The sequence below is a fragment of the Camelus dromedarius genome, chromosome 4 (assembly GCF_036321535.1).
Source record: "Camelus dromedarius isolate mCamDro1 chromosome 4, mCamDro1.pat, whole genome shotgun sequence".
Taxonomy (NCBI): Eukaryota; Metazoa; Chordata; class Mammalia; order Artiodactyla; family Camelidae; genus Camelus; species Camelus dromedarius.
In genome coordinates this window covers 46,975,265-46,994,602 of record NC_087439.1, presented here as the reverse complement: position 1 = coordinate 46,994,602, position 19,338 = coordinate 46,975,265, and the positions used below count along the sequence as shown (strand labels likewise).

At 41.3% G+C, this 19,338-nt stretch overlaps 1 protein-coding gene across 6 annotated transcripts in view; it reads right to left on the bottom strand.

Annotated features, from left to right (window-relative positions):
* RAPGEF4 (Rap guanine nucleotide exchange factor 4) overlaps nt 1–19,338 on the bottom strand; it is a 273,372-nt gene that overhangs the window by 191,213 nt on the left and 62,821 nt on the right. For 5 of the 6 annotated variants that reach the window (XM_064484913.1, XM_031451662.2, XM_031451663.2 and 2 more), the window contains one exon: nt 17,660–17,806. In XM_064484913.1, coding sequence (XP_064340983.1) covers nt 17,660–17,806 — 147 coding nt within the window. Of the gene's footprint in view, nt 1–11,366; nt 12,192–17,659; nt 17,807–19,338 lie in introns of those variants that run through there. The other variant, XM_064484912.1, reaches the window with a different exon arrangement.

Here is a 19,338-nt window from a genome sequence, read left to right as displayed (position 1 = left end):
AATGTTACACCAAATTTGGGCTGTTGCTCTCCAAGTGAATGTGTTTCTCACATACTATTGCATTACAGGGGGTTGAAACTGGTTTGTTGTTGTTGGTGGTGGTGGTGGTGGTTTATTTGTTTATTGGTTGGTTTGTTTGGTTGGTTGGTTTGATTGTTGCTGACACTGCTTGACCACAGGACAGTAAGAGACAAACAGTGTGGTACAGATCATGAGGTTTGAAATCAGACAGGACTAGTTTAAATCCTAACTCCTTCATTTTACATCCAGCCTGAGGCAAGTTTCTAGGCTCTCCAAGCCTCAGACTTCTTACTTATAAAGTGGGTTAATAATCCCTGCTGGGGTCAGGGTTATTAAGAGGATTGAATGAGACAATTATATACGGTACCTACTTAGCATAATGACAAATCTATATAGCTAATTTTGTATTTATTATTATTACTTCATTAAGTCATAGTTAGGATTAAACAAAATAACATGTAAAAGTACTTAACAAGGGTCTTGACATATAATAAATGCTAATGCCCATATTCTAGAAGAACAGAGTCTACCACACGATATGAGCCATCTTCCTCACACACCCCAGGGAGTGTTCTTGCATGACGGTTCTCCTGGCCACATGTTTCTTTGTGCCACTAAAGCATACAGAGGTCTGTCTCAGGCATGTACCAAATCCCTGATGAATCTCCTACTCTGGATGAACTCCAACAATGCTTCTCAGTTGCCAAGAATCACAAGAAATAGAAACAAGCACCAGGATGTTCAGATCTGCAATGAGACTGCTGGTAAACATTACTTTGATGCGGCTCTTTCGGATGTTGAAAGCACTAGCATCAAAGATGCTCCCGTGTAGCCAGGAGCTATTTCCAGCCCTTCTTGCACTTCCCGGCTCTACCTGGATGAGATATGCGCGCATGAAAGCAATTTGTCATCCATGCCATTCAAATAATTATGGCCTGAGTGGTCTCCTGTGTCACATCCTCAGGGCTCTTCACATGACTCATCATCCAGCTGGAAAGCAGGAAATGCTTCATTTGGGGGAGGAAGTCAAAGGATGCCACACCTCAGGACAATACCCTTCCTACCCAAGCCGTGTTGTTATTCTCATCCACCAGGCAACGCCCAAACAGGGCATGTTTAATCACAGCTTCGGAGAGGAAGACCAGGCTGTGAGTTTACACTACTGTCTCACATCTGAGACACCATCGTGTGACAAAGAGCGACAACCAAATGCCCCTTCCACCGACCCCATACCCAGGTGACTTCTCGTGGTTTCAAAGCACCAAACCTCCAGCCTCAAAAAAACAGAGACCTAATCCCCATTCAGCTTATTCTGGCACATCTCCTAGAAGTGATAGTCATTGGTGTAGAACTCAGTGTAGGTAGGCACAAGTCGGTGTGTCCACATGAGAAGTTTTTGGCACCCAAAAAAAGCTACTGTGAAAATTTTTGTTGCCAAAATTGTTCACCATTTGGCAATTTGCATTTTTCAAAAAAGCCTGAGTCTACACCCTGATGTGACATGGTTCACTGCCTGGAGAGTATATTTCCATTACAAAGGGTCAGGAGTTACCCCACCTTCCACTTCTATTCAGAAGGTCTGGATCACCTTCATTAAAGGTCAGAGAGAGCTGGGAAGAAAGATGCTCATCTCATCCTCTTTCCAGCCCTAGACCCACATTTCAATCTGAAAACGGACACTTTAGGAAAATGAAAAACTGGAGAGTCTTAGCTCTTTCATGACCCCAGTCTTCCACTGCCACTGTGAATCTGACTTCTGCACTGGGAATGGAGAATGGTTAAGAGATATTATTATTATAGAATTGTGTGGGGAGTTTGTAAAGCAATTTATAATTATATATTTATATATCAATAATAATAGATTAATTTATCATAAACATTGAGAATGTATTTAATAATTTATACTCATACAACATATTTCAGTTAATATCAAATTATATATATCTAAAGTTACTATCATTTAATGAAATTCCTTCACTCAGTGTTTACCTATGTGCTAGACACTCACACTCTTACAATACAAGCTATGTTTTATCTCATTTTATAGGTGAGAAAACTGGGGTGTAACCTCTGGCCCAATATCACACGGCCAGGAAAAAGCAAAATCTCATTTTGACCCAAGTCTAAGACCCAAGACATGTGCTTCCCACCCTGGAAACTGCCCTCTCTATTCATTAATGAACTTGCATATCAGGACAGGCTGTGTTTGCAGTTTGATGAACAATTTAGAAATGATATTCTACAAAGATTTAAATCACTTCAGCCATATATCACTTAACCTGAGGTCTCTCGTACAGATCTCCTAACCCATCTGAACACAGTGAAGAGCTGCCCATAAGTCGCCTAAGCCAGCAAAACAAATGGGACGTTTATTTCACATATCACAGCTGGGAGAAGGCACTGTTACAAGTGTGAGTGCAACTCACTTCTTCAGGTTGATTTACGCTCGCTTTAGATGCTGTGCTATAAAGACCCGCCGGTGGGGAGGGTATAGCTCAAGTGGCAGAGTGCATGCTTAGCATACCCGAGGTCCTGGGTTCAACCCCCAGTACTTCCTTAAAAATAAATAAATAAGTAAACCTAATCACCTCCCCCTACTAAAAATAAAAATAAAGAATAAAAAGAGTGGCCATATTGTTCCCCAGTCTTGCCAGAGAAAAAACTCTAGGGAAGGGCGAGAGAGGGGGTTTCTACAGAAAAGAATATTGACTTCAGTGAACACTCAGAGCTTGGAACAAGGGGGAAAACAGGAAAACTACAGAATTCCATAATATACTGGTGCCATTTGATGTGATGGCAAAAACTCCTACACAGCTCAGAGGCCTCTGAGGGCATCAGCCAACTGAAGCAGAGAATAAAATCACAAACTCATACGGATGACATAGTCATCATGTTAGGTAAAACGTTAAATTTTGTTTTCTTCTAAGACAAAATGGGAGAACATAAATTTATAAAAATGATTTTCAAAATATTGATGTTTAAAGGAAGACTACTTCCCTTTACTGAAAATCAATCTTTTGAAGAGCTTCTCATTTCCCATATTGGTTAAAAGCTGTTTGTGTTTTTTGTTTGTTTGTTTTACAAACAAACATTTATTTATGGGGGATTGTTGTACATTTTAAAGTTTGCAAGCTTTTCTGAAAGAGGATCTCACCAACTCTGTTGTACTGTTTACTAGCACCTTTCACCCGCGTGTTAGCATTAGTCTCCAAATCAGGTTTTAATTGAGTAGTTATCTTCCTCCACCTTCAAAATATACACCTTGTCTTAACGGCTCTTTCCCCTGAGGTTTTTGAAGCTGCTTGTGCTGTCTTCCACACATAGTTAGATTCCGTTTTTCTAGAACCACTGATGGACAATACACTAAGCACCTGGGAATGATCAAATCCGGGCATGAAAGTGGAATTACTTCATCTCTTTACCCAGGATTTTTAGCTTCAACCCTACAAAAAGTATCTGATCTGTTAAGACAATAAGGGACCATGTACCAAATGCCTATCATTGATCTGGCCAAGAAAAACAGCATGTGATAAAATTTCTTAATGCATTCTTCCTTTTAGTTTTCTCCAAATAGATAAGGATGAATTATTGCTGGGAACTGTATTTGGCAACCAACAGATCAGCAACCAAGTAATCTGGGATTAGCTTCCTGAAGGAGCAGCCCCCCAGTAGCCAGAGGATAAAGACAATATTAAATGGATAAATTTTAAAAATTTCCAGGAAAAGTGGTAGATGACAAAATGCCTTTTAAAATGTTTTGTTTATAGTAACATGGCTTTAGGGATGTGTAACTAGGGCATAGTTCAAGGGAAAGAGATTAGAGAAAAAAATTAATGAATGAAATGTCTTGAGGAAGAAAATCAGAAAGCAAGTCAGGAAATGTTTTTCCAGTTAACAGTGCCTGGTCACAAAATGTATCTCTAACAGAAACTTGGAAAAGCTATCTTGATACACATGGTAAAAAAAAAAGGGAGACAGTTCTTTAATTTACAAAGAGCTCTTAGAATCTTAATTATACATACAACCCAACAGACTACTGACAGAAGATATGAACCAGCCATTCAGAGATTAAAACTACAACTTTTAAAAAAATATTTTAAAAGATGCTCACTCTCATTCATGATTAAGGAAACAAAACAACAATAAGACAACTTTTCTCTTCCCTGATAAATTTTTCAAACTTTGAAATCAGTGTTGAAGAAATGATAAAAGAAGTATACTCATACACTGTTGAAGGGAGTGTAAATTGGTCTTGGTTTTCTGGAGCATAATTAGAAAATATTCATCAGATTTTAAATTTCATATAATGTCCATGTAATTCCATAGGTAAGAACTTACTCCACAAAAGTGCACTCAGATACCTATATAAGAATGTACATTGCAGCGCTGTTTATGAGAACAAAACCTACATAACTGTCAAAAGGGGAATAGGTTTAATTATAGGAATCCAGCCAGTGAAAACCTCTGCAGCATAATGTGGTTAATCTGACTGGACTGAGACAGAAGGGTCTCTAAATGGGAAAAAAGCAAGACACAGACAATATGAATGATGCAATTCCATTTATGGAAGTACATAAGTTTAAATGTTTCTAATGTATACACCATTAGATCATTATTACTCATTACAAACCATCCCAAAACTTAACGACATCATTTTACAATGACTATTACTCAATTCTGCTGGGTTCCTGGGGGAGTCTTCTGTGGTGTCACCTGGGCTTACACAGGTGGCTGCAGTCAGCTGGGAGGGTGGCCGGGGGCTGGGTGGGGCTCACTGGACTTGATTCTCTGGGGCCTCGCCTGCTATGGCTGAAGTGATTGGAATGGACCATGTGGCTCTTCATCTCGGGCATCTTCACACAACGAAGGAAGCACTCCCAGAGCACACCAATGAAACTACAGGGCCTCTATGGGCCAACACTCAAAGTCAAAGCCACTCCCATAGCATTCTGCTGGTCAAAGCACATCTCAGGGCCAGTCTGGAGTCAAGAAGAGGAAAGCAGACTCCACCTCTTGATTGGAAGAGCTGAAAGAATCTGGGGTCATATTTAATCTACCACTCTGTAGGTTGGGTACATATCTATCTACAGCTATGCCCATCTTTATGCATCTGACACGTATACTGAAGAAACCACGTCACTTCCTCTGGGGAGAGGAGCCGGGAATGTGAGTGGGGAGGGGAAAGGAAGAAACGCACTTTCCATTTCCTGCATTTCTACACTCAGGGCTGGTCCATGGGCATGAGACCTGTGAGGTGGCATGGGGCCCCACTCTCAGGCTCAGGAGAGTCCCACACACTCAGCTTAATGCTCTGCTGTCACCATCCTGAAGTTCTTAATACTTTTCTCTTTGAACACGTGTTTTGCTAAGTGAAGTCCAATGGGACAGTGGAGCATGTGTATGAACAAAGGAGAGAGTGGATATGCATGTCTGCTGTTCCCTGATGTCCCACTGACACACAGCATCCACAGTGCCTCATGAGGGCAGAATCTGGTGGACTCGTGACGCAGGACAGTGCAACGTGATCCAAGGCAAGTACAAGGTACGCATGTAACATCTTCCAGTGAGTAAATTCTGGTGCTGCCAGCCCGAGTCCCCTTTTTCTGTACTAACCAGAACTTGCTCTGAACATAGTAGGAGTGCAACGGTACTGACAAAGGAACTCTATCATATCCCTTCTTATCCACATTACTTCCCTGTATTAGCCAACCACTGACACTGAAAATCATGACAAAGAGAAAGGAAAGCTAGAGCGACCCAGAGTCCTTCTCCTTCCAGTCCTTCCTTACTCATCTGTAGGCTGAAGAGAGAGAGTGTGGGTAGAAGGTGTGTGCAACAAGAATGGAAATAAAAACAGCTGAATTAGCTTTATGCATGGTTTCTGCTCTTTGGGTAAAGATGAAACGCCTATGCATGTATGAACTAGGAAATACAAAGTATGTCATTTCAGGGAATCCACATACAAGTTAAATGTTCTGATTTTTGCATTTAAAACTGGCCTTGCACCACAGAAAGGTAAACAGTAAATTGGTGCTGGTAATTTAAATTTTAATATTTTTCTTTACTTAGAACAACAGTAAATAGCAAATAAGAAATATGATGAGTTCAGATAGAGAATGAAGAAAAAAGGAAAAAGCTTTATATTTTAGTACCATTAATGACATTTTTTACCTCTGGGTAAGGGACCTTACATTTTTATTATGTGCTGGGTCCCACAAACTGTGTGGTCAGCCTTGCCTGTATTGTCTGAATTTGTATACGATGTCCTACTTTCGCACATTAAAAAAAAAAAATAGGTTTCTTTTTACCACACCCCTCACTCTTATTTCACATTTTAGTTTTATGAGCTTTATGCTACCCCTTATCCCAAATCACCATAAACCTGTTTGTTTTTTTTTTTTAATGATAAGATCCTGGGAACTTGCAGCCGAAAGAAAACAGGTACCCAAGTGAAGAAATACTTTAAATAAAAACAAAGGCCATGTTTCATATTATTCCCACTCTCTTTTTCCTTTGTGGGCAAACACTCCCCCTGATTTATAGCCCTGGAACCATAGACAGCACAATGAAATCAAGCAAGAATAATACATCAGATTAAAATACCCAAACCCAATTTTATGAACTCAATTCATGGCAGCTGCACTGTCAACATAAATATTTATTCTCTCAAGGGCCATGGAAGCAAGGTCATCTACACCATAAGGGATGCTTGCCTTGATTGGTACATATACATCAACCCAGGAAATGCAGAAGACAGAGGGTTATTTACAGGAATAACATCTTATAAAATTAATGCCAAAAGAATTTCCCACGTATTATTTATAGCATGATATCAAAGTGATATCCCATAGTCATAATAACTAAACATCTTTATTCAAATTAAAGGAAGTATTATTTTTATATTTCTTACACATTTAATACTATTATATATCCTAGTTTGAATTTTCAACAAAATTACTGGTTCTTAATAACTAAAAATTAAAATTATACTGCAAAGACTATTACGTGCTTGGTTAGAATTTTCTGTTTGACATATATGTTTTGCAATAATGTTCTCAAATTTAAAAGATCAAAGATCAGGAGAGTCAAGTTGTGGGAAAAGCAAAAGGAGAAAGTAAACTAAAACCCTGGGCAGGTACGTTAAGGTCAATCTGTGTGAAGACTGCAATTCATAGTGTCTTGATACTTTAAGAAATTTTAAACATTTTTTCTTTCTTTCTCAAGGGGTTGAGAAGAAGAGTCAAACATCAGCTTTAGAAGTCTTGGCCAATAACCAATTAAAGTGAATATTCTATATAAAATACTCTACAGAAAATGCCAAAATCCGGGGGGTGCTGCAAGAAAAGGGAGCTGGTGGTTAGGGGCAGAGGTGAAAGAAAAATACATTTTTCATTATATACACCCTGCTGACTTAAAAAAATTTTTTTAACCAAATGCATGCATTATCTAATCTCAATAAATCAACTTTCTAAAATAAAAAATACAGTTCTTACTTTGTATGAAGGGCTGTTATATATAACTAATTTTTAAAAGTACAGTTGTCTGAAGCTGTTCAGTTAGTTTTATGAGCATTATTAAACGTGGACTGTCTTCAGGGGAAAGGTATGGTACTGAGATACAAATACAAAACCACACTTCCATGAAAAATTATTAAAGTTCAATCATTTTGGAACTGAATACAAAACACTCAAATGTGCTCTATTTAAAGGGGCAATGGATCTGTAAGTTAGAAACCCTTACTTGAAAACAGGCTTTGGTAGAAAATCTCAGTGCAATGCCTTTCTGTTTTGAGCTAGAACTTGGCATTTTATTTTTTTTCTAATTGTCTTTTTCACTACAAAAAGTGTTTCTGGATACCAATGTCAGCCTTACAACAAAAATTATTTTTCTATCTCCATCCTCACCATCATAAATTCTGTAAAGACATGTTAATCAACTGTTCATATTCTCCCACATAAAGGAGGAACAGGCTGTATAACCTGGTCTGTGTCCTTTTGATTCTATGGAAAATGGTCCTTACTCTTCATGGGGGTAACAGAAATTACGATGAAAGTTATGGACCCTCTTTTCAGAAAAAATGCACGGACAGATAAAAAATATCAGAGGTTGGCAGGTTTCTCAGTAGCTGCTCCATGAACTCCCAGGACTCACAAAGCCTGGAGTAGAAGCACCCGCTCTGGACCGTTCCTTACTCTACACATAGACCTATCTGTCAGTGGACTAAACAAATAATTCTGTTACTTCAGAGCCAAACACGAACATTTGGGTCTAATCCTAAATTTTTCCTAAGCGAAAAGAAAGCTCTCTATACGAAAATTTCATATAACTGAATTCGGGATACTTAAACTATATTCTTGAGACTAAGCTGGCACTTACTGCTAAAGAATTAATATGTAAAAAAGATGAGAATGACTCCCAGCATTCAGCTGGTGGCCAATAAAATTCATCTTCCATTGTGAGTTATTATTCACACACAGAGACCCACCAGGCACATCACATGTAAAACAAATATGACCATGAAGTTTTTCAATCCGATCTGGCCTTTACACGGATCGTGCCATGGACCCCTCAAGTGGAATGCTCTAGGGCGCTCACCTGCCTCTTACATGAGATCAGAGGAGACTCCCCCAGGTCCCAGGGGAACACAAATGAGAGAGTGCTGTGGAACATTCTACGCCTTCTATGACCCAAGGTCCCAGGCTTGACGGCCTTGAGTAACCTTTGCTACACCAGCATCAGCAGAGCCCCCACTGAAAGTCCCAATTGATAAAGACCCGCAGGCCTTCACATCCTGGAGAAATGAAGTGGATCAATCCGCTGAGCATGTCTATGACAGTCCTTAGTTTCCTCTGGGTCAGTCTCCAAGCAACATTTGGCCTCTTGCTCTGGGCTCTCTCAGCCCCAGAATCTCTCAGCTCCCAGGTTTCTTGGTCTGTTTGACAGAAAGCAGCGCTCTGGGATTTCATGTTCCCTGAATCCCAGCAAGCCCAGATGTTGGCCTTCCTAATCTCCATCCCCTGATCTGATCTCAACCTGTCTTTCTTAGAGTCCTTTTTTTTTTGATCATCTGTACCACTGAATTACAGCGATACATGATGAAATATACCAAAGTTCTTCTTGCCTTTCAAGTAATATATGTTGATACACTATGAACTGTTGCCTATACTTTAACTTCTCCATTCACACAACCTGTGGCTCTGTCTTCTTGAAATTGCAAGCCAAAAGATGAGGGAGGTCACTAAAGGTTTCAACTCATAAAGCACCTAACATCCAGCATTAACTTGGACCACTGCACCACTGCTGCCAGCAAGGCGGGATTTAAGTAAAGGTGTCTTTGTTTCACACATAGACATAGGTGGCCCAGGAAGCTAGAGACTCCTCCAAAAAGTCATTCAGTAAAGTTGGGTTAAACCAGGAATAGATCAGAATTTTAGGCCAGACCACTCGGCCACATCAATAGCCTTCAGAAGGTCTGTCTTGTATTTATTGGTTTGAGCGAGACAGCTCAAAACATTGAGGTCAGGGAGATGAACCATGGACAAGACTGCAGGGATTCAGAGCTGCCGAATTAGGGACAGGATTTTCTGCTGTTCCTTCCTCGGCGTCAGACTCCCTGCCCCAGTGACTGTGCCCTAACCTCTCCGCGGTGGCCTGCAGACTACAGAGTAGTGGAATTTGGCCTGATGAGAGCAGGAAAGTCCCATGACCACAGGGCTCCTGACACATAAAGAGCTTAACAATATCCCCAGCCCATACCACGAGTTCCGTCTGAAAGTCTCAAGTTCTTAAAAGTTTGCCCAACTAGAACTGCCTTTGCCCAGGGGACCCGTTAAACCTCAGAGCAGATTTGTCCAGATGATGACTGAACAACAAACAAAACACAAAGCCAGGTGTTTGGAAGCAGAACACATGACACCCTCGAAGGGCTGGCAGACCCCTCACCAAGCCTGCCCACAGGCCCAGGGGCCCAGGGGCCCAGGACAGGAGGAGGAGGCAGAATGCAGCACAACACAAGTGAGGAAGCCCTGCCTCTTCTGTGGGGTCAGTCCCTTGGGACAAGGCTGCCTCAAATGCTGTAATTTGGTTAACAGACCCCCCAATCCTTTAGGGATGCTGAAAAACAGCCTGGTTAGCCACAAAAGAAGTCACCAGATCTCTCCGTCTTTGGATGAAATGATAGCCTGGATGGAAATGAATCTCCCCCTGCCCTCCCTTACGTGTCCCGCAGCACCCTGTATTTTTCTTATAGCGCCTTTCAGTCTGTCTGGTATCAGGGTGATTCGTGTTCATGCCTGTCTGTCTTCCCCACTAGATAGCAAACCAGAAAGACTGACACGGTGCATTTTGCACCTTCCCGTGGTGGGAGCCAACACTGTTGAATATGACAGAAGCTTCTAGAAATGAAATTTTCAAAGTGGCAGCAATTAGCATGGAGTCGAGCAGCTCCTTAGCAGGCATGCCAGCCAGTAGGCGAGCTGACGGAGGGAAGACACCACTGCGAGGTTCAAGTGCAGGGAGAGGGTGGCGGGAGATGTCCATGGTGTGCGGGCAAATGCACAACCAGGGCAGGCATTTCAAAACCTCTGCCAACAGCAACTCCTAAAACACCTAAGTCTCCACTGCACGCTCCTGAAATGAACGCCCAAAGGAGCACCAGCTGGGAAGGAATGACACTGTGGCTTACAGCATCCCATCAACTGGCCTGCCTGCAGCATCTGGGCACTCCCGGCACCTGCCAGTCAAGCCTTGATCTATTCAGACCCCCTGATCATCTTCTGAGAAGCAGTGAGATCATGGCTTTTGGAGCTAGTAGGACTTGGAGTCATCAATAATGTAACAGAATTCTCATAAACACTACGGACTTCACATAGTCTGGAAGCTGCAGGCAAGAGACCTCCCGGGCGTCCAGAAGGTGAAATTCCATCATTCTCAATCTGTTTCCTTGCCCCAAATTCATTTTTAACTTAGGCCATTCACCAGATAAATACATATATTTAATATTAATATGATCAATGTAATGCTGCCTACTTATGAACAAATATCTTTGTTTATCTTCCAGAAACATTTAAGATCATCAGGCTAAACAAACATATTCTTTACTATCAGAAAAAGATGAACTGCCACCCCCCACACCCCTACCCTCCCCCCTCACAGACCCCCTCCCCCCCCAGCACACACCAATAAAGATGAAATCAAATTATGCCAGTGCCGTGGTACATAGTTAGGTCTGGTGGAACATAATTAGAAAAGCCAGAGATGTTTTAGAGTATAATTCCTCAAGCCAAACCACAAACTGTGACATATAATATCTCCCCACTAAAGAATAGAAAAAGATCAATTCTGACCTTGTAGGGCATACGTCCTTCTTTGTCTTCTTCTCCACGTTCTCAGACATCCAGTGAAAAGCTGTCCTGTATTTGGACAGCAAAATGCACCTTCATCGCCGATAATTTCCTTTTAGTATCTATTACTGTTAAGAGGATCTCAGTCCACAGAGAGAAAAGCGGGGCTGGTGGCTCTCCAGGAAAGCTCAGGCAGTCAAAGGCAATAGGAAAAGACTTCCTATGTGTATATTTTAACTTTAGTTACCTCCTAATAACTTCATTCCCTTCCTTTCTGGATTTGAATCATTTTGCCACTCCATGGAAAAGCTTCAGGACAGAGGAGTAAGACCCTGGTGCAGACATCAGGTCCAAGTCACCGGAGCAGGCTTCCGCTCAGTTTAAAAGAAGCAGAACTGTGAGGAGAGAGGCAAGAGAACCAGCCAACAGGATGTGTGTGGCTGGAGTTCCTGGCATGAAGTCTTGGCTTTCATGTTTATTTTTGGATGTATTTTTCTTAGCCCTTTGATGCAAATTTCTGGCCTGGGAAGTAACCCTACAGTACAAGTTCCAAAGTTGCCAAAAGTAAGTGCAGGCCTCCAACTTGGGAGAAAGAGGTTCTGGGGCTCTGAGGCTCCAGTTAATCGTCAGATGAGGGAGTGCATCCCTGGGCGGTAACAGGCAGGCCAGGAGGTCCTGTCTGAGGACGGGTCATGCATTCCACCTCCATCCCCAGGCCACAAAACATTTATCCGAAATACCAGTCCACCTTGAAAGCCTACCATTAATGCAAAAGCGAAACAACCTGAAATTGTTCACATGTGAAATAAAGTATTAAAACCCACCCAAAGGGCTTTTGAGAATTTTATGTTCTGAGATATAATGTTTTCAGTATTTGGCTTTAGTTTTTCTGACAGCCCAAGACAGACAGGAACAGCAAATCTACTCGAGCAGGAGCAGATGCCTCTGAGAGGTATATTATTCCAATATGGTTTTTAAAGTGCATCAGCAAAGACTAAGCTGCTGCTATTTCAATAATTCCTATTCTCATAGTGGCTCGAAAGATTATTCATGGAAAGAGGCTTTTTCTCTCTGCATAGTCCAAAAGAGGCAGTAAATAGAAATAACTAAAAAGCCTTTCAGTCCCACAACTGCCAGCGTAGCTGACAGAATCGAGAAATAAAACACTCTGTCAAGATTAGGGAATAAAGATAGATGTAAAAATACGTCTTTGACAATATTCATCACTCTTAGAAATAGTCTTGTTTACAAACTGCACTCTCTTCCTATGACAGAAAGATGCACTTCGTTCTTATTTTTAACACTCAGCTTCACATTCCAGAAAGCAGAAAATAAATTTTCAGTCAGTTAACAATATTCACCGAGGCCGCAGACACATCTGGGGAACAAACTCCTGGATCAATCACTATGTCCGAGCAACGGTGCTCTGTGGTATTGTGTGCCCTGGTTAGAATAAAACCCCAATTGTTTCTGGGTAACTGTTACAGCTAAGAGGCCACTTTTATCTTGGCACAGGTCAGATCACAAATTTAAAACACTGCTTTTATTTTTAAAGACTCCAGTTTCACGCTGTTTTTAAATTTCAAATAATTTATTTGCAAACGTGCATTATTATTCTGGACATGCTGAAACATGGCTCACAAGGAAGGGAGGTTTAGGGCCAGAATGATGCTCATGCAGCTGACACACAGGTAAACAGGCACTAGCTCCAGGACCTCAATGGCAGCTTTTATGAGCTCGATGGAGAGCGCCTCTCTAATCTGCTTCTCTGAACACACTGGACTCATCTCTTCATTCAATAGCGTGGACCTGGAATATTCCAGGTAGAGATGTCAAAACATGTTGCCAACCTGACAGCATCTCTCTACACAACGTTAGACAGAAAGCCAGGGAGGAAGCCAAAAAACCCCTTGTTGTTCAAACCACTGGAAACCTTCCTACACTATATGTGCTAAGAAGAAATGCATGGAATTGGACAATTGGTATTTATTTATTCCAAGAGCCACCAGCACTCATAAATGTCCACAGTCTTGGATCAAGTGCTAATAACTGGCTTAAAACTCCCAGGCCTACACTTAACTGGTTTGCCATTTAACGTCCTTCCCGAAGGTACGCAATGCCACCAGGGTGAACGGGTTTAAATTATAATTCCCAAGAAGTAGAAATGGTACTTTAAGACTTTAAAATTTTCTTCTGAATGAAATTCAGGAACATAACTTTCTCCTTTCTCTCTCTCCTGAGATGCTGTTGAAAACTGAGATTTTTTTTACCCTGGTTAATATTTTTTATTAAGTTCTAATATCAAACAGGCGTGAAAAGAGGGAAGCATTATTGACCAACTCTGAATAAACTTGCTGTAATTCACTTAAGCTAAGAAAATACGACCTGACTTTCAGATGAAGCAAGCCAGCACCCTCAGCTATGACCACAAATTGGCAACTGAAACAAGGAAAGGAAGGAGGGGGAAAAAATAGTTTTCATAAAGAAAGACAGAGGGTATAAAGAAAAGCCTCTAGCTGCTACCTCAGTCCTGTCTTGGGGAATATTTATTTTATTTGATGTATTTGTAGAGGTGATTGAAATAACACTTCTGGTCACACTTATGATGACAATTAAAAAAAAATACTCTGGGTGCTACCAATTTGACTTACAACATAAAGCAAGAGTATCGGGGATGAGGTTGAGCAGGAGTTTAAAATCTCACATGTAGTTCTCCGAGCGTGTATCTGCGGACAGCGGAGGAAGCTGGCCTTGGTCAGGAGAGGAAGCAGGACTGCCTAGCCCTCCACTGCCACTGAAGTCCCAAGTGTGAGATTTAAAACAGATCACTCGCTCAGCCTATTGAAGAGCGACTTTTAGACTGTCGTACCTGTTCATGGTTAGAAACCATAATTTTCCGAGTTAGAGGAAGTAACTTACAGTTCCAGTCCTTGTGTTTCATCCTTCAACCACTTTAAGTAACATCAAGGGCACAGAAAAGGAAAGTCACGCTAAGAGTGCCTGCCACAAGACAGGCCACCATGACGTCCCTCAAAAGTAAGTAGTCAAATGAGATGAACATGCAACTTTAGATCCATGATTCAGATTATCCAATGCCTACTGCGCCGAAGTAAGCCCCTTACCATGCTGATGGGAGAAGCAGAACCCAGCATACCATCCAGCTGCCCTTCTTTCTGCCACCTCGTGGTTCAGTGAGGCTTCTATCTGAACCCTGAAGCTATGCAGGCCCCCCCTTTTGATATCTTGGCTACCAGATCTAACTTAGACATCAGCTGACAACCTGAGCTTGGGTTTTCATTTTGCTTATAGATTATTACATACCAGTGTAATGAATGGCTGAATTATAAACTCTATTATCTGACATGATCAAGGAATAGGTGTCCTGGTTATCCAATATTTTGCCAGCAGATGTGTGTTACAGGTGCCATCAATGGATCACCCAGATTCAAAGACTAGAAATAAAATGTACTTAATGATAATGATATATTATACTCTGAAATAGTATTATCGACATGCTAGTTTATTTTCTGTCTCTTCCAAGTAGAATAGAAGCCCTGGCCCAGAAAGCAGGAGCCTTGTCAATCTTGTTCACTGGTATAGCCAAACTTGACACTAAGTATTTGTTGAATAAATGAACAGTAGAATAAACATGAGTCTATCTTTTTTACTCAGAAGGTAATTTAGAATTTTACAATTTCTTAAGATTACCAGGCACTGTATATGCCCAAGTGTGCCCATTAATGAGTTCTGATTCACATAGTTGCTAGCCAATAGAGTTCCTTGCATTGTCACTGTAGCCAGTTCAAACACTGATCGAGCACCTAATCTGCACTCTGTACTTGGTGCATGAACAGGTAAATAAAATGATGTCTCTTACAAATCTCTTACTCCCTATGAGGGTCCAGACCCCAACCTATAGAATAAGAGGTCAGACTGAAAACTCTCCGTTCTTTTCAGTTCACGTAGGTCACTGGTGAGGGGATCAGAAATCATGCTCCAAGGTTACAGATGAGGAGTTGGACCCACTGAGCCACAAAACCACGTGGCAAAGTTTAAGATACTAAGGACCACCTTCAACATCAATATGCCCACTTAATAATTTTCTTCTAAGGGAAACTGCTGTGAAAAACAGCCCTAAAATATACCTGGATACAATCCAACCAAGAGATCAAACTAATCAACAAATGCATCAGTAACTAGTGAAGCATCCAGACGTTAACGAGCATCCTACTGCACTCAGTCTGACCTCTGACTTCCTGCCAAAAATGTTTGACTTGGTCTAATCAAACTTTTAGCTCTAACTTCCATTTACAGGAAACCCTGGGGTAGGGGTACAAAAAGACGCCATGAGAAAACAATCAAACTCTGAATTTGAGAGAAAGTGACCTGGCCTTTTTAACACGGCAATCCCATAAAGAAAGAGGCAGAAAGAGAGGAGGAGGAGGGAGGGAAGAGAGACTGACTTAGATGTAACAATCAAATGTACCGCTTGGTTCTTTATGTGAGCCTGCTTTGCAATGAAACAGATAAGAAAAATACTTGTGGGATTAATTTATTTATGGATATTTATGCGGAAATCTGAATTGTGGACTGGGTATTAGATATTAGGATATTATGTTTAGTTTTGCAGGTGAAATAATGCTATTTGGGCATGTAGCAGGATATTCTGATTTTTTGAGATACATGCTAATATTTAGAATGAAAAGTCATGATGACTGTCATTGACATAAAAGTGGTTCAGCAAAAAAGAGCTGAAGCAAATACAGCTATAGGTTAACAACTGCCAAACTAAGTGAGAGTGTACAGGTGCTCAGTGTACTATCCTTTTGATTTTCTGTGTTTGAAATTTTTTTAATAAATTTTTAGAACGGTTCACAGGTAGCAAGTTCTCAGGAACTTTTTTCACAGCACTGAGGCCTCCTAACTAAAATAAGTTTTAAAATATTGCCGTAAACCATCCTTGACCAGCAACCTGAATAAGGATCGCAGACAAAAGGAGTTGTGACGGCATACATCACAAGCAGGAGTTCGTTTTTGTTCTTAAACCAGTTTTCCAAATTTTCTCTTTGGAAAGGACTTTTCAGTTTACCTTTCAAAATGAAAGATCCCAAAAGCGGCTTATTTGCCTCAAGCTTGGTCCCTTTTAATTGACAGAAAACCTCTCCGCACACACCTCATGCAAACCCAACTTTACCTCTGCCTTCCTAAAACTCGCTTTTGTCTCTGAACTTTACAGAGCAGGTGGAGGTCTTTAATATTTTCTAAGAGGAATATTTCAAACAAGTAACCCCGCAATTTATTCACAACTGCCAAGAATAAAAGTAACAGGTTTCACCACCAAGGCCTTCCAAGGCTTTGCAGGACTTTCAAGGCAAAGCATCACTCATTCACCTGCAGGTTTGCTCCCTTAATGCATCTGTCATTTGTTTGGCTCTGGAGGAAACTATTTGATTACACAAAATTCTTTTTAGATCAAGTTTAAAATCTTAGCCACACTGGGACAAGTGGTGAAGCCTGCCAACTCAGTGGGTTAACACTTGGACCTACTGAGCCGAGGACAAAGCTAAGGAACAACCACAGGTTAAAATCAGAAGCTTGAAGGGCTGAAAAGGAACGAGAGTAAAAGATGCAAAGGCCTTTCGAAGTGCTCCATTTGTCATCACTGCATATAAGATGATTTATTCCCCGTCCTTCTTGTAAATGAGCGCAGTATCCTACGGGGAAACGCACAAGCCACCCAGGACCGGCTGCACCATCCGCCGCTGTGGCCCCCATGCATTTCAAGTTGGCAAGTAACCAGCCATCTTCACGGCTCCCATTCCCCACACCTTGCTACAGAACTCGTCATTTTTGGAAGCATTTAAATGAAGCAGATGTTGACCTCATTCATTCCACTTTCCCAGGGAACATGTCAGTGAGGATGTTTAAAATGCCAAAGAAAATGTCAAAGTATTTTGTTCCCCAGTTAAGAATACATCTGTGGAATAGGAGGGAGAAAATACATAATACACTCTCTGGTCATTCAAGAAATAATTATAAGGTATGTCAAACTACAGAAAATTGAGCAAGCACTAAATTTAACAAAAAAAAAAAAAAAAGAAGCAGAAGAAGAAGGAAGGTGTCGTATATTAAAATGGCTTTTTCACTCACTCATTTCAAACACAAGTTTTGAAAATTAAATTCTATCCCCCAGCCCGGAACAGAACACATTAAGGCTTGACTGTAATGCCATTACCCATGGGGCAGCGCCCCTTCTCTGAAACCATGTTAATTGACAAAGAAGCCTTGGGGCTCACCTCCCATAGGGCCTTGAAGTCCTTCTGCTCGATGCGGAGCAGTTCGCTGCTCTCCCTGGTAACGATGGTCGCATGGCGGGGTGTGTTGTCCAGAATGGACTCTCCAAAGGCCGTCCCAATTCCCAGAGTACAGATGGTCACTGCGTCCTGAGAATTCCCAAAACTGGTCATTAGAAAAGTAAACATTTTACTGATGGATGAGTTGTCTTTTCTTTGAAGTATACAGTTGACCCCTGAACAATGCGGGTGTGGGGTGCCAACCCCGCTGCAGTAGAAAATCTGAGTCTCTCATGGCCCCTCTCTATCCACTCCCTCCACATCAGCAGATTCAACCAGCCACACGTTGTGTACTGCTATAGTATTTACTGCTGAAAAACCCTGCTATGAGTGGACCTGCAAAGCTCAAACCCGTGTTGTTCAAGGGTCAATGAATTTGTATACAATAAAACACTCGATTCAACTGCAAAGTTCAACAAGTTTTGACAAATATATACACCCTGTAATCACCCAAATCAAGATAGAACATTTGCATTACCCCTGAAAGTTCCCTCATGCGCCCTTCCAGTCAGTTCCCGCCTCTCAGGGGCAATCGATGTTCTGATTTCTAGCACCACAGAGAAATTCTGCCAGTATTAAAACTCCATGTAAAAGGAATCTGACAACATGCTCTCCCTCTTCGGTGTCTGGCTTCTTTTGCTCAACATAACATCTGTAAGATTCACCCACGTTGCTGCGTGGGTCAGTAGTTTTCTCCTTTCACTGATGTGAAAAGCTTTCCATTGCATGGGTATGTCTCAGTTTGCTTCTCCATTCTCCTGTCGGTGCACAGTTCGGTTGTTTCTGGTTGGGGGATATTGGCGAACAAAGCTGCTAGCAGTCTTGCGCAAGTTTTGTTGTGGAACGGGTACCTTTTTATATGACTACAATCTGCTTTAAGACAATAGGGGAAATCTTTTGAAGAGGAACTCAGGTTTTTTAGGGGGAGAGTGCAGTTATGATATTTTTTTTTCAGTTATGATATTTAAATAAGAAACTGGAATAGGGATATTGTTGTGTCAGTCTGTCTTCAAGCGATGAGGAAACTGAGGGAGAGAACGGTGGATTCGCAAGGCCCTGGTTCGCACAGATAACACGCCATGCAGCCAGATTCTGACTGTGACTGACTTGAGATTCCAAGCTTTCTGTATCATGCTGCCTCCTGCAGCCACAACAGAGTAAAAACAGCATCTAATGAGGTACAGTGTGGCTAGTTTATAAAATATCCTGAATCAATGATTTAAAATTTTAAGGTGTACTAAAAAAAGTAATGCCCTCTCTGCATGCAACAATGGTGACGCTATCTGGGTTTAATACTAACTAGTTTCAAGTAATGCAAGCAGCCACTCAAAACCACCTGGACATCAGTTTTGCAAGGCATTATTGATAAGGGAGACACACAAGGGTAATCCTGAGTTAGGAAGCACAGGTTTCCTTTCATGCATCTAACACACGGTAATAGGCAAATGTTATTAAGATCAAGTTAGTGACCCTGTAATCACATAACTAAGACAAATGCCCACGGGAATCCAGTTCCTTGAACCGTAGCAAATTGCTTCTGCACAGATATTACCATATAAAATTGTGTTCAGGAAAATAAAATCAATACCTCAGAAGAAAATGAAAGATCAGGGGGAAATGTA